This window comes from Ursus americanus, chromosome 9 (genome assembly GCF_024610735.1).
Source record: "Ursus americanus isolate L20-20 chromosome 9, mUrsAme1.1.p, whole genome shotgun sequence".
NCBI lineage: Eukaryota > Metazoa > Chordata > Mammalia > Carnivora > Ursidae > Ursus > Ursus americanus.
This window is the reverse complement of record NC_142135.1, coordinates 34976476-34998427: the sequence shown is the minus strand read 5'-3', so window position 1 is coordinate 34998427 and position 21952 is coordinate 34976476. Positions and strand designations below refer to the sequence as shown.

The 21952-nt window shown below is 35.8% G+C and overlaps 1 protein-coding gene across 1 annotated transcript in view; it reads right to left on the bottom strand.

Moving 5' to 3' along the window:
* Positions 1-2643: 2643 nt before the first annotated feature.
* The window catches only part of YWHAZ (tyrosine 3-monooxygenase/tryptophan 5-monooxygenase activation protein zeta), a 30277-nt gene continuing 10968 nt past the window's right edge, over positions 2644-21952 (bottom strand). The window contains exons 3-6 of the mRNA XM_045805854.2: positions 8821-8944; positions 7738-7901; positions 7565-7660; positions 2644-4764 (exon numbers count right to left, since the gene is read on the bottom strand). Coding sequence (XP_045661810.1) covers positions 4705-4764; positions 7565-7660; positions 7738-7901; positions 8821-8944 — 444 coding nt within the window. The 3' untranslated portion in view covers positions 2644-4704. The remainder of the gene's footprint in view (positions 4765-7564; positions 7661-7737; positions 7902-8820; positions 8945-21952) is intronic.

Genomic DNA, 21952 nt, shown 5'->3' with positions numbered 1-21952 from the left:
AATGGCACTTTCTTAAAATACACAAAATCCTAAGTTACTTTTCTCCTCTTGACACAGTTGAAGTTCTAATATAGTACCTGCTTCCAAACTCAGTCAGTCATTAGTGTGGAGAACCTACTGTAACAGGTAAACTTTATCCTTGCTTTGGGAATCATCTGCTGAACAGATCCACATACTTGTTTTGCAGACCATAGTTGTTTTAGAAATAGCCTTTTTTGACTCAAAATGTAGTTTTACATACCTTTGTTTTGCCAAATATTGTGTTCCCCATCTCCCTACGAACTTCGGCAGCATGGACAATCATTACAGCACATGGGAGACTATTTCTTCTTTCTACAGAGCCCCTCACTTGTGAGTGCATGGAAGTTGTCTCTGAAGTTCTCATAACTTGATGCCTTTGCACATGCTGTAACCTCCATCTGGATCCCATTCATTCTGCAGTCCTGACTTAAACATAAACCTGAGAAGCCCTTCTTAAAACTTTCAGAAAAGTGGCTGGCCCAAACCAACATCCCGTAACAAAAAATGTGAAGCATCTACTTAAAATACTGATGGGTTCTAAGGTCTGGAATGGGAAAATAATACTTAAGTCTTTTAAGAACATCTGCCTGGTTAAGTTTGGGCTTTCAGAAATTTCATTAAATGAGCTCAAATATGGAAAAAAGGAACTCATCAACTGAGTCTCTGGCGTTACCTAGCATCGATAATAGCTCTACCTAAGTATATCCACTTTCAACTTGGTTTCTATATCCAAGACACATATGCTTGCTTGTCCAGGATGACGGTTAGACGTTCTTATAAACTGAGTAATTATGGTAATGATACAGGGCAGGTGCAGATATCTTCCAAAAAGTTAGTGTATCAAGTCTTGCTGTTTTAGGAACTTTCAAGTTCTGAAACACTTGGAGGTTGACAATCGTATATAAAATAGACTTTGAAGAATCCAGGTTGAGTAGCACGATCAGATTTTGATGTACTCAGCAACATTTTTATGCTTTTCAAGTTTTTAAAGCAGATCTATTGTGATGAGATCTCGAATACCATTTTGTCATTCAAAGGTACCGTTTTCCTTAGAGACTTGTTGTGAAATTTCTTAAAAGAAATACCTACACAGACCCAGCAGTATCTTTATTTTTAGGACTTCAGTCTAAAGGAGAGCTAGAATTAACCACTAAGACTGTGACTGCTGTTAAGTCACACTAAAGAGAACAGAAGAGTATTTTATTGACATTAATTTCACATTTAGAAAAATCCCAAGTCTAGCCATCTTCCAAGTGCCCAGTTTCAGCCACCTTAAAACTCTAGGTATTTCAATTCCACCACTTATTTTCCTACATACAACAAAATAAAGCAATTTGTGGTTCCTTGATCTTTCCTGCAGGAATGTGTAAGATTCTGAGCACGTAGCACCAGCTAGAAGTTCCTAACACACTGTAGGCTCTCACGCAGTGACTACAATGTATTTGCATCCGAAAGTGCCTTCTCCCCTAACGTACACATCAAACTGTTTTAGCGATACTGCCACTGCTGGAAAGTCTCCAAAATTCTTGGATTTGCACCCAGAGGCTTTTCACTGTTGGTTAAGAGTTCCTCAATTATTCAAAGTTTCACTCTCAAATTGAGGTTTAACCACAAATAATCTAAGATTGCAGATTACTCCAAATTAGCCATTACTAGTTTTAAATATGCTTTGGGCCACAGCAGGGTTGGTGACTGTTTTGTAGGGAAGACAGGAAGAAAAAAAAATTGAGGCCCTATAGTCAAACAAGTAGACATTCTTTTTAATCCTCTTATACTTCCCCCTCACCTCCCACCATTTCTATGATCTTTATAGCATGAAGCAGTAGCAAAGCTATTAAATCGAAAAGCAGGACCGTAAGGTCAGAGCTGCAGCCAAGTCCATCCTTTCAATTGATCTCAATGCCGGCTCCTCTCTCAAAGGACAACTGTGAATCCGACGTGTTTTGTTTTTTTTTTTTTTTTTTCAAACAACTCCAATACTCCACACACAGAAAATACAATGTTGTATTCTCCAAATTCCTGGAAATATCAATGTTATATTGACAAAAACAGACATGAAGCCTGGATTTGGGACAATTAAAGAAATGTTATAAAAATTTATTTTTCAAATCCCAAGGCAAAAAAAAAAATCTCAGGTTGGAATCTTCCTTCTATTGGGCCCTAGTACGTAGAAACATTAACAGCTAATATTAATGAAGTATTTTCACAATTTATTTCAGAATGAAACTAGTTTAGAAGACTAATGCACATAAATAGGCAAACGTGACAAGCTTTAGATTTTATTTATAATTTATACTTGAATGAGATCCATCTCCTCAAGTCTAGCTTAATGCTCCTTAGCTTTATAAATGATTACTTCATGTCCTTGGCCTGGGGGTCAGGAGAAATCCATAAGAAAAGAGCCACGAAGATGATTACTTTGCCCCAATGTGTTAAGAGATCTTTTCTCCTTGAAAGAAAGACCCCAAGGCCTCCATTGCACTTTTATTTGAATGTAGTATTTGGGACAACTGTGCCAAAGGGCTGGTATTTCCCAATTTAATCTGAGGTCATAATAAAACAAGCAACAAAACAGTTATTTGGGATTTCCGTTTCTCACCCTTATCATCAAGACTCACTGCCTCCCATCATCAATATTTATTGAGCATTTACAGTGTACTAGGCACAACAGAACATACAGAAAACATTGTCCCTGCTCTGGAGGAGCTTACATTCTAAAAGGAAAAAAAAAATACACCTCTTTTAAAATGGTATTTTTGTTTGGTGTTTTCTGCAAGGTACTGAGGAAATAGTCTGGGGATGAGCTTTGGGTATAACTTAGCCCCATCATTATTTAAAGAGAGGAAAAGGAAGGATTTTAAAGGCAGACAATGACAGACCATTCAGGATAGGTAGGGTTTACAAGGAGATAAACACAATCTCATCAACTAAGGAGAGATTCGCTGCAGTAAATAGGATGAGGGAAATAGTTTGTGGGATGCAAGCAAAGGAAGCAAGGTATCCTTAGACATTGAGTGGAGCCAGAAAGATCATGCGGCCTTTTTTCCAAGTACACGGCCACCAAGTAGGAATGGTTGGTGACAAGACAGAAGGCTAAAAAAGGTAATCTTGTGCACCTGACAAAGAGAAAGAATAAAGGATCAAAACTGAAGGCAGGCTATAACAATATCAAGAAATTCTTAAAAACAAAAGTGATTTGGAAGCACAAATCTTAGTTAATGCTACCCAGTGTCATGATGGGCCAAGAACATTGTGGCTTCCTAAGTTAGAAAATGCCATATACCAAAATTTTAAATGGAACACGTTACTTTTATCCAATCAATCCCCCGTCTCTGGAAAAAACAAAAACAAAACAAAACAAAAAAAAACAAAAAACGAAACACCGAACTTATTTTTTTTTTCAGGGGAGGGGAGGAATATGGGACATGGTCGGGAACAGTAGTAGTTATATTAGTAGTATTTTGTTACGATAAACTTTGTATTTAAACTTGGTAAAAGCCCATTAGCTGCCAAGAGGGAATAAGGAACAATTTCCAAAAATGTACAATTTCCTTTAGAGAAGTTTCAGAACCAAGACTAATTTACATGAAAAGCTGTAGAGAAAGTAGTTGAAAAGTCCATTCATAAAACTTTTATTCCACTTACATGAACTTAATACACGTGTTCTTAACAATTATGCTTGGATTGTTCATGAAAATTTCATAAGACATTAAACAAAGCTAGCCATCATCTCAAGTTATTTCCCTGTTAACTATTTTTACAGCACATGCATGTTAGGCAAGTATCAAAAAAAAAAAAAAAAAATCACAAAAGCAAAAAAACCCCCCAAAAACAAAAAACCCCCAAAACAAAAACAAAAAAACCCCAAACAAAACCAAAAACCAAAAAAAAAAAAAAGTTAAATACATGGGATTTTTATTTTGCTGCTGTGCTTGATATACATAAAGTAATGGATATCAAGCAATTCATTTTTACTGCATCTTTACTTGTACATTTGTTCTTAGGTTGCCTAAAACATTTAAATACAAATAAAAGGAGTGTAGCAAAAATAATGAAAGCAAACAGCAGGTAACTTTACAAATAATGGAATGTGAACCGTTTCTGCCCTTATCCAGAGTAAATTGGGTCACGACTAAAGGAACACTCCTGCAACTGTAGTCAAAGGTGTGCACATTGAGAGTGAGTTTTCCACAGATACTCATGGTTCAGTATGTGGTATCTACAGAATACCCATTTCTACTACAGCCTCGTAAGTGCTCCGAACCTAAAGTACCCACAAAAACTACACCTGTTATCTGGAACCAATTATCCCTTTTATTCCCCGCCAGGACAAACCAATATGTAGGCAGTTTTCTTTGCTTAGACATGGAAGCAGTTTTAACACTGGCCCTCGTGAAGCCACAATGTACCAAAAGTACTATGCCAAACATTTATAACTAGTATAAAAATTCCACATCCCCATATTGGCCACCTCAAGATGAAAACAGATAACTCCCTAAATGTTAACTGGCTCTACTCCCCTAATATTCAACATAAAACCACATGGGAAATATAGAAATTCAAATAGAAGTAACATAAACCTGTCGTAAATCGTAAACAAAAAACTATTTGTGGGACAGCATGGATGACAAATGGTCTACTGTGTAAATTTTAGAATGAGGCAGACAAAAGTTGGAAGGCCGGTTAATTTTCCCCTCCTTCTCCTGCTTCAGCTTCGTCTCCCTGGGTGTCCGATGTCCACAACTGGTAAAAGAAGGAAAGATTTTTCAGCATGTTTCAGTTTGAAAAAAATCTTAATAGATTTATCATGGTACCAGAATGTTAACCACAGCTTTTGCTGAAAGCTTTCTTTAAAAGACTGCGGCAATGAAGACAGCTTCAAGATACAAAACATCCTCATTTTCTCCGTAACCTTTTTGTGTAAACACGGTTAAGTACAAAGCAAGCTGTCTTCAAAAAAAAGTCAGATACAAGAAACTCTTGGTTACCACAGAGGAGAAAGCAAAATAAAAAATACAGAATTGCTACAAAATACTAAGTATTACTAGCTATGAGAGTATCAGACTGTTCTGAATAGCCCCAATAGGAGAGATGGATGTGTAAGTTTAGTGTATCTAAACTAAAATCATCTTAATTCAACCCAAGTTTAAGCTCAGGTTGGTTACTTTCCTTTTGTAAAACATGAGACTCCAACTTCAAAGAGAATCTCACACTCCAAAGAGAATCCTCACACTCCTTGAGGCTATCGAGTCTGAATTAAATTTAAAATTTAGCTTTTCTAATGTTTTTAGCTTAGAAAAACATACCTTTGTTAATCTGCAGGATTCAAAACAAAACAGTTGAAGAGAAAACAGTATGGTCAGAACCCAATCTTCTAAGAGGTAAAAACTGAATTGTCCCATAGTGGTAAGACTATGGATTCAATTACTTTTTCATTAATGTTAATTTATTGGCAGGTTAAAAAAAATGATCTCAAAATTATTTCAACTGCTTCAAAAATTAGTATTTTTTATAAGTCTTAACAGTCCATAATGACTTTTAGATGTAATTATAAAAGGACTACTGCTTATACAATGACAAATGAAGCAGAAAAAGAACGCAATAATATTTTTCTAACTCCCAAATCACCCATTAGTTTTATTTATTAACCAAACAGATCTCTGCCCTGGAAAGGAGACTTCTTCCAAGGTCACACATTAAAGTTAAATGACCTCTGGAAGTCTGTGTGTTCCTGTTAAACAGGTGTTTTGTAAGATGAAATTGTCTTCTAACATCTCTTTCCAGTTTTAACCCTCAAGGATTCTTGAATTTTCCATAAATATCTGAAAAAACTTGATACATTCTTCTACTAGGGTTATGTATTGGCAATATTAGTCAATCAGATCCGATCTCAAATATTAGCTAGTTTTGGCAAAATTTTTACTTAACAGATAAATGATCCAAAAAACCTATAATGGTAACAGGTGATATTAACAAGGCTCAGAGAAGACACACAGTAACTAATGAGAGAATTGGAATACAATCCTTGGTTTGCTTTTTACTCAATTGTTGCAGTATGCTCTCTTTCATGCTATACTAATACCCGGAATAAGCTAGAAGGATATATTTCAGGTCAGACCCTCTCAAAAAGTGATGGCAATATAACAGTAAAAGTAGGTCTCAATTTCTACCTTTTAGGAATGACAACTATCTCATCACTTCAAACCACAAAATATGAAAATTCATAATATTAAAAATAGCTAACAAAGTGAAGTGCTTCTTTCATTTGACATAAAAAATTCATTCTTTAAGAAACTACAGGTTATTCTCTTGGCTAAAATAAAAATCCCACAAGTTTATAAGTTGCCCCCAGTTACACTTTCGAAAATTTAATAACAAAGTACACAATGTGGTTCAAAAAACTGATGAGTACTCAACACTAGAATATAGACCTGGTTCAGCAAATTGGCAGTGAACTAGAAGCTGGAAGTGAAATGTATAAAATGATATATAGTCCTCAAGCTCTACATTGCAAATCTTTACTCCTAGCTCATTACCTGGCACAGCAGGTACTTGATAATTTTTTCACCTAAGACTCAAAACTTCAAAGTAAAGCATTTATCTGAAGGAGAATGGGGAAATCTATGGGACTAAAGAGACATATCAACCACTCTCCAAGGTGTAGACTTTATTTGGATTCCAATTCAAATAAAAAACTTTTTTTAATAGACAATTTAAAAAAGAAACAACTGGAATTTGAGTACTATTAGGTATTAAACGTTATTAAGGAATTACTGCCAATTTTTTCAATGTGATAATGGCACTGTGGTTCTTTTGTTCAGTCTGGAGTATGCTAAGAAGGATAAGCATGACATTCCATACCAAGTCATTTCCATATGAATTCCGTAGAGTATCTGAAATTTTGTAACTGAAGTTACTGATGGAGTACCTGCAACTTTATGGTCAAGAAAACCATTTTTTTTTTTTTTTTAAGATTTTGTTTATTTATTTGAGATAGAGCAAGAGACAGAGAGAGCATGAGCAGGAAGCAGCGGGAGGAGATACAGGCTCCCGGCTGAACAAAGAAAACAGGACATGGAGCTTGATCCCAGAACCCCAGGATCATGACCGGAGACAGAGGCAGATGCTTAACTGACTGAGCCACCCGGGTACCCCAAGAAAACCATTTTTAATGGAATTTAAAATGAAGAGAACTTATATACTTTTGATAATAAAAACTATTCTATGACTAAAACAGAACAAATGGAAACACCCAAACTGAAATGGAAAATAAAATAGCCTATGTGATTCAAAGTCCAAAACCATGGCTTACAGAAGTATTTTAAGAACTAAAACTCTAACAATAAATATATAACTACTTAAAGTATAAATTTTTGGTGCTTGATCTAGTATTTCAGTTTCTATAAGGTGGTTTTTCTTCATAGCTTTAATAGCACATATGATTTTATATTCAATAAAGAGACCAGAAATATTCCTTGTAATAATCTATAAAAGAACAGAATTTCAACCACATTGGCCATTCACGATGCTGTTAGGTACTTACTGTCAAGTTGTCTCTCAGTAATTGCATTATTAGCGTGCTGTCTTTGTATGACTCTTCACTTAATGTATCAAGTTCAGCAATGGCTTCATCAAAAGCCTATGATGAAAAAAGGACACGTCAGTGCTCAAATAATAAGGATTACCAAATTTCCACAGAACAGGTAAAATACGTACTGTCTTTGCAAGAGAGCAAGCTTTCTCCGGGGAGTTCAGAATTTCGTAATAGAACACAGAGAAGTTAAGGGCCAGACCCAATCTGATAGGATGTGTTGGTTGCATTTCCTTTTTGCTGATCTCAAAAGCTTCTTGGTATGCTTGTTGTGACTGATCCACAATCCCTGGAAAATAAAACATGCCAAAACGTACTGACAACGTTTGCACTTCATCTTCATCCCTCAAGCCAGACCTTTAATATCCAATCATATGCTCTGAAATACTAAGCCATAGCAACCTTATCTGAATGAGGATCTTAAACAAAACAAAACAAAACAAAACAAAACAAAAAGCTTCTTGAAGGAACATCACACTAACCACTGGTCAACGTCAATACAAAAACAACTCTTGCAATCAACTCAGAATTATATTTTTAGTAACTAGTTTGCACTGCTCTATAGTTATGCTGTGATCACTATCTCTTAAAATTGTGAGGAAACATTCCTATGCCCAAAATTGGCTTTTCAGCAAGCATGGATTCTGGAATACCAGTAGTAGGCAGTAGATAGACATTCCCAGGACTTTAAAAAAGTTAATTACTGGAGGGGCGCCTGGGTGGCGCAGTCGTTAAGCGTCTGCCTTTTGCTCAGGGCGTGATCCCGGAGCTCTGGGATCGAGCCCCGCGTCAGGCTCTTCCACTGAGAGCCTGCTTCTTCCTCTCCCACTCCCTCTGCTTGTGTTCCCTCTCTCCCTGGCTATCTCTCTCTCTGTCAAATAAATAAATAAAATCTTAAAAAAAAAAAAAGTTAATTACTGGAGCATGTGGATGCCTCAGTCGGTAAGCCTCTGACTCTTGACTTCAGCTCAGGTCATGACCTCAGGACTGTGAGATCGAGTCCAGCATGGAGCCTGCTTAAGAGTCTCTCTCTCCCTCACCCTCTGACCCTCCTACCCATCCAAAAAAGAAAAAAGCTAATTACTGCTCTTCATTTAGTGCTCTAAGCAATTAAACAAAAAACCTACAACTGTTCACATTTCAGAGAGACTAATTCCATACTATGTTATTTTATACAAGTTCAGCAAACACGATGTAAAACAGTTTACCTTTCTTGTCATCACCAGCAGCAACCTCGGCCAAGTAACGGTAGTAGTCTCCTTTCATTTTCAAATAGAAGACTTTGCTCTCTGCTTGTGAAGCATTGGGGATCAAAAACTTTTCCAAAAGAGACTTTGGAAAAAAAGAAACAGTCACAGTAAGAATAAAATATTTACAAGACTGAAAAAAAAAAAAAACTTCATTTCTTAACAGCATACTGTATATAGCCTAAGTTATAAAATTTTAATATCCAATTATTGCCATTAATACAATAGCTGAATGCAGTAGGCTCATGAATTCGTGGTTTAAAAGCAGAATATGTTTTGGATAGCAATACTTAAAAAGTGAATTAGTGTTAAGTTTATTACTTAAGGATACATTTGAGTATGTGCCTCCCCCGCACAGTGCTATTTACATGCTGATAAAGACCACAGGCTTCAGTCAATGTGAAAGCATGAGAGCTCATAACAAGCTTTTTCTATTAAGTTGACTAACTTTCAATTTTTCAAAGTAGTCATTAGAATGGAAAGAACGTAAGAGATGAAACTTTTGGGACTCTGGAAGATTAGGACTCAAGCAAAAACTAAGAACACAGAGAAGTTAAGGGCCAGAGATACTACCAGAGTCCATAACTGAGAAAGAACAAAGTTAATTTCATTCAGAAGAACACAATTCAAGCCAAACCTCAATAGGTAAAAAGTTGTTCAAAGTCAAAGTTTTACTGTTCCTAATTAAAGAAAGACAGTGATATGGGGTGCCTGGGTGGCACAGTCGGTTAAGCATCACACTCCTGGTGTTGGCTCAGGTAGTGATCTCAATTGTGAGATTGAGCCCTGTGCCAGGCTCCCCACTCAGTGGGGGGTCTGCTGGAGATTCTCTCCCTTTTTACCTAGGTAAAAAGTCAAACTACTATGTTTCCTATGGTTATTAACCAATATCTGAAACTATTGGCCTAAAATCAGATGAACACTTTGGTTAGGATAACAGAAACTTTATTACACCACACCCATACCTTCATATTCAAAGATCTCTCAGCTGCAAGTGTTTGTCCTTTGAACACCACGCTCTTTAGGACATAAGCACTCTTTGAACACTGACTATGGCAGCTCTTTTGGGATCTGCCTCAAAAACAGAAGATAGTTCCATTTAATATAATAAGTGGATTTTTCACTTAAGTGAATATGAATTTTTCACTTGAGAAACAAATGACCAGACCTTTTCAAGTTTTGTATCTTAATACAAAATGCATTATTCATTCAACTATGGAAGATGGTATAGCATAGTGGCTTTGGAGTCAGTCTAGGTTTAAATGGTGGCATTCCATACTTCAAAGAGTAAATTCTACTTCTGACTGGCTAAGCTAAAGGTTAGACTATGAAATCTAAGTAAAGAAAAAGTATAATCTGATTAACCAGAATTCACAAAAAACTTCAAATCAAACAGCAAGAGAAAAATATACACATTTAAAGAAGGCTCCATACACAAGTCTTTGGCTCATTCACATATGTAAGATTATACTAAAATATCTTCAAATAAAAAAACTGACATTAACTAAGCCCAACCATGAAAGTTATTTTTCACCTATGCATTTGTTTCATATTTGACTGCTTCAATGTATTTTTCACATTCACTTAATTCTCCAAATACTTAAATGCCCCTGTGCTAAACACTGAGAATATAATGGTGGGCAGAACTTTCTCTAACTTTGTGGATAAGTGGTCCAGCAAGGAAGACAAATGAAACTGAGAATAACACTGCCTAGTCACGTCCTTCACTTTTCAATGACTTTAACCCATTCTATGTCAAGATGAAGGCCACAAACGTGTAATCAAGAGTGAATAACTTAAGATGTAAAACTTTAAAGTACATCAACTTGTACAAGTTACTTAGGCACGGTGTCAAGAAATGTTACAGCCCATCTTTAGTAACCTATCTTTTATGAGTACTAACTTCTGTATCCCTAGTAACATTGTTTTACACTAGAGTAACTCACAAGGAAAATTTTTTAAACATAACATCGAAAACAGTAACAAAAACTTTTTATTAACCAAAAACTACAAGTAATAGGAAGGCAAGATCACAGTAGTCAAGCAGCTTACTGGCCCAACGACAGACTAAAAGGAACAAGAGTTAAGTACCAACAGTGGCAAACAAATGTTTCTAGTGAAATGCTGACTACATGTTGAGAAAGCAAGCTCATTAAACTGTACACTACAAATATGTGCAGTTCTTTATATGTCAGTTATACCTCAATAAAGCTGTTACAAGCAAGAAGCTGAGAACGGGATAAATGGCATACTTTTGTCTATCATATCTTCTGATGACATAACACTAAGAACCATTAAAACTTAAAACACAAGAAGACAGACTGCTTATTAAAGATTACATAAAGGGGCTAACACTTGGTTCAATAGGCTAGGAAAAAAACAGAATTGTGGCAGACAATCTCCAAAGATAGCCTCCACTAATTCCCCTGCCATCCCTGTTACAAGTATGCCATTCCTCCTCCTGTCAAGATGTGGAATTTATTTCCTTTCTCCTGAGTCTGGGCTAACTTTGATGACTTGCTTTGACCAAGAGAATGTAGTGGAAGTGACTGAGGTCCATTTCTGAGCCTAACCCTTAAGAGGCCTGGCAGCCTACCCTTTTGCTCTTGAAACCCTAGACCAGCATATAAAAAGTCAAACTACCTTGCTGGAAAGAAAGGCCAAGCTAGCCCCAGGAATGGGATGTGTTAGGTAAAGCCATTTGGATATTTCAGCCCCAGCCAAATGCAGCAATGAGTGACTCCAGCCAATACCATGTGAAGAGCTACAGTTGAGGCAAACCACAGGATCACAAGAAAGAATAAATCACTGTTTTAAGTTACTATGTTTTGAGTGGTTATGCAGCAATAGACGAATAAGAAAAAAGTTTATAAAGCTATTTCAATAATAAAGATGACATTTCTAATACTTAAATTATTTAATTTGATCCTTTCATAACCCTACCCATGAGATAAACTAAATTACCCTACAGAAGACAATGGGCCCAGCTATGTTATGCAATGTGCTCAAAACCACAACTAACCTGTGAAGGTACAACTCCAACTAGGCAATCTGACTTGTACTACTAAAATTATGCTACATTTTTTTCTGCTCCAATAGGGTGCTATGCCTATTAAAAAGGATAATGTGATTCCAAGATATTAATACAATCAGGACAGGAAAATGATTCAGTTCTATAATGTATTAATGAGAACAAATCTACAGTACATTGCTTCTTTAAAAAAATGTATCAAGACAGCACTGACAAACTGGAGAATATCCAGGAAAGCAACAAGAATGGTAAAGAAACTAGAAACTTGTCATAAAGATTGAAAGAATTATGACAAGAATGGTTAAGTTTAGCAACAGGCAGATTTTTGCTTGGTAAGAGAGATTTGTATGAGTGGTCCAAACCTGGAATAAGCCACCTAGTCAAACAGCTCCATCTCCTCTTACAGAGATTTTAAGAAAAAATAAGGTGATCACTTGGGGTATTTTACAGAGAGATTCATAAATCAGATGTGGTTTCATTCAACTCTAATGTAAGATATGGAAGATACAGAGGTCATTCAATTAAGTTAGCTTCCCTAAAGAGGTGATTAAGGATGTTAATTTGTCAAACTGACCAAGAAGAAATAAAAGCTACATTTTCCAGATGTAGAAGCCACAAGAAAGAGGCAAATGTAGGGAGAAGGCCAAGATGAAAACAATAAGAACAGAAGGAAAAAAGGAAGCAGCGCTTATCAGAAAGCAGCAGTGACAAGGAAAAATTGGAGGTGAGCAGATTTAAAAGTCAAATGGAGGAAAGGACTACTAGCTATTTTCAAAACACACACAAACTTAAGAGAATATCCTACTAAATATACTATGCAACTGTCCAAATATCATTCAACTACTACGGTATAATGAAAGTGATGATTACTCTGGGACACTGTTACAAATCTGAATTTCAAAGGGGAAACATAGAATTATATAAGTGGTAGATGAGACATTACAACTTTCAACCATAAAACAAAGGGTAGGCTGACTACTGATGTACCTCCACTTACAAAATTCTTCATATAACATAGTACTTTAACTTTCTAATCCAAATGTAATTAAAATGGAAAAGGATATTTTAAGTCAAACACAAAATTAAAGAACATCTTACACTCAAGCACTGAGGCTACATAATCCATATGAATCTTGCTAAAATGTAATTTGATTTAAAAACTCACAGTATTGCCTCAGCAATTTAAAAATCTGCTTTTGACAACAACCACTGTCTTTTAAAGATACCATGGCCAACATTTTCAAAAATATCTATGATTAATTTGCGAAATTAGAGTTAATGCATATTCTGACTTTACACAATAGTCATCCTAATAAGGTAAAGTGCGATAGGAAGCAGCAAGATGCTACCAGAAGCCCATATCCAACATCTTTCTGTAAATGGTTCATAATGCAGTGCTAAATGATATGTTCTTGAGAGAAGACATTGAAACTTAATCAATGGATAAATTACGTGATCCTGAAATCTTAAGAGATAAAAGATTCTTCTCTGTTTACAGGTATAATTAACCTCTTAGGTTGTGAAAACACTTAAGATATATGTGGTCAAGTAATGACTCCCCCCGCCTCCACAAACTAGTCAATTTACCAGGGCAGAATATATTAGCAAGTTTCTAACATATGCTTTGATCAAAGGATGATCTACATACCACCAATGCTTTGACTTTGGAGTGTATTCAAATTAAGGAACCATGTAAAGTGACATGTCATCTAATTCGGACTGCCCTTCCTGAGGTAGATTCAATCTGCTTTCATTAGCAAGAACTTAAACATTCATTCCTGATTGTGGTCAGGTATTTCTAATGAAAGGTTTATAAGCTGAAAAATCTATCTCTATTTTACTGATACACCATTATCACTGGGCCTTTAGTATGATTATAGTCTGAAATAAAGAGGAAAACATCAAACCTTTAAGCAACAATTAGACTAGAAACCACCTAAAACACCAAAACTACTACCTGAATTGGTGGCAAGACCCTAATCTCTGGGTATCCAAGCACTTCCTGGAGCAACAGCTTGGTGTAATAAAGCACAAAATCTAAAATCAGACAGACTTTGAATGCCTCTCTCATCATTAACTTTGAGATATTGGGCAAATTAATCTCTCAGAGCCAATCTGTAAAACTAAATGAAAATCTACTTATATAAAATGATCAACATGAAAATTTACTCCAAAAGGCTGCTATGAGGTCTAAATGAGAGTATGAATAGAAAGGCACCAATCGCAGTTCCTGACAGAGCAGGCACTCTATTTAGATATAACATATGAGATCTTGACACTCAAAAATCTGCTTTAGTGCTCTTGTAATCTCATTTTTAACACTTTTGAGTTCAATAATCTAAATTTGTGTAACTATTAAGAGGGGCGAAATAATGTGCAAAAAGCTTTCATTTTAAAACAGGACTGTCGTATCAAAGGAAAAGTAACATTTTCCTTAATTATTCTTTTTACAGCAGACTTGTAAAGTGCGTAAGCTATGTAGACAGACTGCCTACTGCCTAAATTCAAATCCCAGTTCACTGCTTACTAGCTGCACCATCTTGACAAAGTTCTGAAATCTCCCTGGGCCTCAGGTTTCTCATCTGTAAAAGGGAGATATTATTAGTAGATATAATACACAAGGTTGTTGAGAGGATTAAATGCAATAATACATAGAAAGGTTTTAGAACAGAACAAGAAGGGATACCCTTTGGAGGAGAGAACAGTCTAATCTGAACCAACATTCTCTAACCAACTATTTTCTTTCAAGTACTGTCTAAACTAATCAAGTAAATAAGTTGTTACAGGAAATACGTGCACTATACATAATTAATGATACCTTAACCAGCCAACCCACCAACATCCCAGAAACCCACCTTAGTTCCAGACTCTCCTCCTCTTAAGTGATCTAATTTCCTTACATTTAAAAAATACTAACTTATTCCTCCCAACCGTAGTACTTACTATTTCTCTCTAAACATACACTTTCAGGGCGCCTGGCTGGCTCAGTCGGTTAAGCATCTGCCTTCAGCTCAGGTCATGATCCCAGGGTCCTAGGATCGAGCCCCATGTCAGGCTCCCTGCTCCTCCCTCTTCCTCTGCCTACCGCTCCCCCCTCTTGTGCTCTCTCCAAATAAAAAAATAAAATCTTAAAGAAAAAAAAAAATAAACAGATACACGTTCTAGGAAAAAACCTAAGTAATAACAATAAATGTTCCATATTTAAGGTTTAAAGATTTTTGGTTTAAGGACTGGTTTATACTCATTAAAAAATTTGGAAAGCTGTCAAGATCATGGAAGTGGATACAAGTTTTCAAAAATTCTCATTTGTGCTTCAAAGCTTAACTTTTATCACTGGTCAAAAATACCATTTGTTTTCCTTAAAGTGATAAGCTCACTTCTTCATTTTCAAGATGTCTGCCAATGGGGGGAAAATAAGGGAGCAGCTAGTTCAGCTCATGATTCAAATAATCACACAAATTTTTCCTGGAAATAATTGCTATACTTCTTGTAAGGGCTATTAATGATTTTATAGCTTCAAGGACAGTAAGTAAAGCCAGTATCCACCCCCCAAAAAAACTAGATGGGTAGTGGTGAGGAATATATAAATTACTAATGCAGTATGGTGCCACTATCTTTATTAGTATTGGGACTAGCAGTTTTTGCATCAGTGCTCATGTCCACACAGTGAAGAGTCAATGGTGACAGTATTATCATGAAAGTAATTGTGACCTCATGGACCCCCTCTAAAAGGAGTCCACACATCACACTTAAGAACTACTGATTTAAAGTAACCTGTGCTAAATACCATCCACCTTTCAATATCCAGCTCTAATTCTACGTTCTCCCTAAAGCTAATTCTCAAAAAACGATTCAATTTAGGCCTATGTTTTCTATACCTCTAGTGTTCTGTGAAGAGCTTTTAAAAAAAAAAAGATTTTATTTTAAAGATAGAGCAAGCAAGCAAATGAGCAAGTGAGCACAAGCAGGGACTGGAGCAGAGGCAGAGGGACAAGCAGACTCCGTGCTGAGCAGAGCCCAACACAGGGCTCAATCCCACAACCCTAAGATCATGACCTGAGCTGAAATCGAGAGTTCGATGCTTAACCAATTGAGCCACCCAGATACTCCAAGAATTTAAATTAAAGAAGAAAAGAAGGAAAGATCCTAATTTGTCAATAATGGACTAGTTAAATAAATTATATTACACCCATATATAACACTACAAAACATTTTAAAAAATGAGGTGTGTGTGGATATGGGATGAGGCATAAGACATACACCAAGCAAGGTGCACGTGTACACACATGTGCCTGTGTGTGCACAACTTACAGAATACTTGGGGGGGTGTTGGTTTTGTTTCTCAAAGATCTACTTTTAAGTAATCTCTACACCCAACGTGGGGCTCAAACTTACAACCCCGAAATTAAGAGTCCCATACTCTACGGAGTCAGCCAGGTGCCCCCATGATACTTTGTATACAATCGTAACTCATGTGTCTTCTTCAAGGATAGAGCTGTTTGCATAGGAACCATAAATTCCCAGGATAAAAATAAGACTAAACTAATACAGATTACCTCTGAACAAGGAGGACAAAATCAGAAACTTTTTATTTTTTTTTACTTCATATCCTATGCTCTGCAACATCTACATTATTATCCAGAGTAATTAAATTTAAAACAAAGAAATTTTAACTTTTCAATACATGTCTATTTTTTTTCTAAGATCTTATTTATTTATTTAAGAGAGACAGAAATAGTGACAGCACAAGTAGGAAAGAGAGGGAGGAAACAGGCTCCCCACTGAGCAGGGAGCCTGATGCCGGACTCCATCCCAGGACCCTGGGATCATGACTTGAGCTGAAGGCAGCCACTTAACCAACTAAGCCACCCAGGCGTCCCATACATATCTATTCTTAACCTACTACAGGTTAGGCTCTTTAAAAACATAAGTTTTATACGTATTAGGTACTTAAATATTAAATCCCTAGGCTGAATTACACATGCACAATTCAAACAGCTTCATTTTAATAGAACAGAAGAAACCTAGAATAATCTTGAGTAAATCTTAGCTCAGACACCTGAAGACTATGAAGAGTTCATCATCTGACCAAACTTCTAGTTAAAACATAGTAAAAATTCTTAAGGTTCGTATTGTATATTAGATAATGATTATTCTGCAAAAAAAGAGAAAAAAAAATACTCTGGTTCTCTAAAGACCTAAAAAATTGCTCAAAAATGACAAGTGTCTGGGTGTTATAAACACATGTACAGGTGACCCTTGAATAACATAGGATTGAACTGCATGGGTCCACCTATAAGTGGATTTTTTTTACAGTAAGGTACTATAAATGTATTTTCTCTTCCTTATGATTCTCTTAGTAACATTTTCTCTAGTTTAAGAATACAGTGTACAACACATATAACATACTAACTATGTGTTAACAGACTATTTATGTTACTGGTAAGGCTTCCAGTCAACGGTAGGCTGTTAAATTTTGGGGGAGTCAATAGTTACACAATTTTCAACCGCATGAGGGGTTGGTCTGCACCCCAACCCCCACGTTGTTCAAGGGTCAACTATATTCAGAAACAGCAGCCAAGGGGCAGGCTAGGTACGTATATATCCTAATATGCTTGCAGGACCCCTGGATAAGCTCCAGGGTTCTATGTAATGACCCTGACGGAGGTTAAGGGAGACAAAAATCCAGAGATAAAGTCTTCCTGCATTTCACTCCAACATTAATTTCAAAACCTCCCTTCCAATTTTATCCCAGGAAAACTTCTCTAATGCACTTCCTATCCCACCACTATTTCTTAGATTTTCTTTAAATTCAAGGTCACTTTTTTTCCCTTTTCTTTCTTAAATGAGAATCAGAATTTACAGCCGAAGGGTTCCTTAGACTAAACTCCAAAAAATTAACACCCACTATAAAGTAGTTATACATTTATTTCAGCCCTAAAGAACAGTGACTATGCACTTAAATTAAATCCCTGGCCTATGTGCTGTGATTTGGGCTTGCCAATCAGAATACATGAAGCCAGCTAGCTAATGAACTATGTATTTCGAAGCAAAATTACAAGTTATAGAACTGGGATATCTTCCTCTTTTCAAAGAGTAATCCATCAGAAAAGGACATAATCCATTTAGAAAGTACCCTGGCAAAAATACATTCAGTTCATAACCTTTAACAAAACAATCATGCTATGGGGCATCTATCTTTAAAAAAACTCAACTGATAATATTTTTGTATCACAGGGTGATTCCACAAGTCCTCAGTGGTTTAAACTAATGTCCTATATCTAGATATATTGGTTAAGTAACAGGACAATATCATGTGTCTCCCAGAGGGCACAATATCACTTCCAGGAAATGGAATTCTTCCCATAACACACAATCTGAATTATAAGAACTCACCAGAAAAATCCATATTGAGGGACAGTCAACAAAATAATAGGTCAGTACTCTGAATTAGGAGGTTGTAAGTGGTACTATCTGTGAATAAATTCTATAGGTTATATAATTTATTTTATCAGTTATTTTACAAAATGCTAATTTTGATAATTATACTGTGGTTATATAGGACATGTTAATATTTAGGGAATCGGGTAAAGGATATACAGGAAATATTTCATACTATTTTTCCATTTTTTCCCCTAAGTTTGAAATTATTTCAAAATGAAAAGTTAAAAAATAAGGTAACTGGTTAGAAGGAATTTAACTACCTATGTAAAAAAGGTTATTTTCCCTTTTGATTATTTACTATTATATAAAAATAAGTTTTAAAGAAAAATCCTTTTTAATATTGACTATTTCTAGAACACGACAATACCAGTGAGTTTGCTCTTCACCCTCATACCCTTCTTGTGCTCAATTGTTTTTCAAACTTCCTTATTGGATTAGTAAATTTTTATTTAGGATAAAAATAGCACAAAAACAAGTGCCGATACATTTGTAAACAAAAATATGAGGGGTAGAAAGGAGGCTCCCACTTTTTCTTAGACAGTTTTCCACTAATGGCGCTAAATTTAATTTCCGGTAAGATAAATATACATAAAATGTCATTAGCAAATAGTAAATAGCCCCAGAATATCAAAACAAAAGAACCTATAATGAGACATTTATGGACTGCAATTTGAAAATATGGCTACAGTATGTCTCCTTTGACTTGACCTCACCAAATATGTGAATGGGAAAGATCAAGCTCTCATAACCCATTCCTGATTTAGATTGTGCTACCATGGCCCTCTTCCATGAAAACAAATGAAGAGAGGTTAGGATGCAGATATTCTACTTTCATACAGTTCATCCATAAAAAATGCCAGTGTTAAAAGAGAAAAGGGGGAAGGAAATTGAGGCACAAAGCCTTTCAAATGAGATTCTCATTATTTTCATTTAAGTACAGAATCCTAAAACATAGTCTAAAACTGAAGCCATTGTTTTTAATGAAATTAAAGTGGTAATTTTATCCAGTTATTCTGACAATCCTCAATCCCTCCTAAAAACTCATACATTTATAGCACAGTAAACATCATGTCTCAATCTACAACTAAGGTGATGCAGTAAGAGACAAAATATTATGTTTCTGGTATGACCTAATAATGTAAGTCACTGAGCCTCTGAGCTTCAGTTTCCTATCTGTAAAAATAAAAAAACCTAGGATGGATGCTGTTTCAAGCCTAAAATTCAATGATTCTATAGTTCAACTCCCAATTTATTTTATTATTTTATTACAAAACTCATAACATCCCGAAGTCATTTTTAATAACACCCTCAATAGGAAATTTAATTCCCATTTTACAGCACATTGTATGAGTTTAAATTTATAGTCTTGCGCAACTCCCTTGTGCAGAGAATTTTCTCAGAACTTTCACTTTATTCGGCAGAGCCACTGAGTCTTTTATCATTCCTAGATCTAAAATTCTAAAACAAAAGCAGGCTTTTTGTTGCAATAGGGGCCCATCGACTCAGAAATTAGTCTCTTGCTCCCCCTTGTGGCTGGAATGGCCTCTTTCAACTGCAACTTCATTTAGTTGCTTCCAACCAACCAATTAGGAAAATGCTCTACCAGAAATGCTAATGAATCAGGCCATGTCAAGAATTAATTTGCAGACATTTTGACATAAACTCACTTTTCTATGCAATGTTGACCTACAAGACTAAAATTTTAAGTGTCCTATGAATAAGGTCATCTAATATGAAAAGACAGAGCCGCTTAACTTCAAGGATGGGATCACAGAGTAGCTGCTCCTTGAATTTTTCCCAAAATCAATCAAAAGGTATCTGCAGAAAACTCAAAGCTGATAAAAAGCCTGGTGTTCTAAAACATTTTGTATGCATGTCTTTAAAAAATCAACTGGGTGAAAGGACTCACAGTAAGTGGGACGAAAAATTGCTAAACTAAATCAGGTTCAGAGAATTGTCTGCCTTTGGATCCTTAATACTGGGCAAAATAATCCCAGGATAATCAATGTTTTACCTCATATTCAAAATGTAGCTCCTAATGATAAAATGGTAAATGGCAGAAAGTACCAAAAAGAACTTACAGAGGAACCAAGTGATAACTGTTCAAACTGTTCTAACATGCTTGGGGGCTTTCCTCCTTCTTCCCTGATGCAGAACCCTTTTTATAGTTGGCATCAATCTTGACCCAGGCTGACCACCAACCAAGGCTCCATTTCTCAAAATTTCCACAACACTTTTTGTTTAAAACACCTCATTTTTTATAGTTTTTTAAACTTGCACACGCATGCTGTATATTATCATAAACTCCCCAGTGGGACTAGATTTTATCAGTTGCTTTATAAAAAAAGGTGAAGACCAGCTCTTTCATAATTAGCCAACATGAAGTCCTTCTGTTATATTATTTGTGTATGTGCCCACTTCCCTAAATTGTCAAGATTACTTAAGAGCAGGGGCTCTTATTATTTATTATATTTACTTTTCGATAGTACAGGGAACTTACAAAATAAATATTAAATATAAGGAATTTAAGCAGTTAATTAAAATTCTTACACTTAACCTCAAAATAAGTCAAGCCACACGGAAGCGATAGCAGAGATACAAAAAAAGGTAAGCAGTATATTTGCTATTTAATATCACCATGGGTGTGTGTTAACTCAGTAATTCTCAAAACATCCTTGAGGTAGATACTATCATCATTCCCATTTTGAAGATGTGGAAATAGAGTCACAGAGATGGAATAACTTGCCCGAAGTTATAATATGAATAAAAATTTCAAACCCCGGAAGTTTGCATAGCCTGTGCTAGATTCTATCATCCCCTTAAAGTAAGGTAGTATACACTTGAGTTTCCTTTATTTTTAAAAAATTACACAAGATTATTCTTCAAGTCTTATCCCTGTGATCTAATTAAGTCTGACGAAAAGCCCCTCTATCAGATGAAAACTACCAAAAGGGAGAGTGGAGGGAAAAGTCATTACTCATAACAAAGAACACAATCACTTTAGGATGTCCTATTTCCGAACATCTACCAAACACAGTAGTAAAGTACTCAAATTACTGAACTGAGAATTTGTTCTAGGTACACTACAGCCAGCCCATATATAATACTGCCCTCGACTGTCAATTTCACAGAATCGCACTTTAAAGGTAGGATTTTACCAAATGTCCCTGGGTTAAATGTGATCCAAGTATGTCTATGCCCTCCTAAACTCTGGACAATGGTGTTTACTATACGTTTTAAGAAGCAAAAAATTATGAGTGGACAGTTCATGAGTCCTGGACCAACAAGTAGATTTTTCTCAGAAAAGCATTTGTACTTAACCAATTAAGATGAGACACACTCCACTCAGACTGGGTTCCTTGGTAATACTAATTTAAAACAAAAACAAACAAACAAAAAACCCTCTTAGATCCCAAAATTTGTTTTCAAGATGGGAATTAACCTCCACTAAAAAATGTTTTTAACTACTCATTAAACAATCCAAGTAAATGAAATCCCAATACAAGAAAAATTGGGCACTCCTTGCAAATTAAATGCAATAGGGTCTTTCCCTACATTAAAAAAAAAAAATGAACAAGCATACAGGTCAACCCACTGAATAAAGTCTTATTTTGGTCT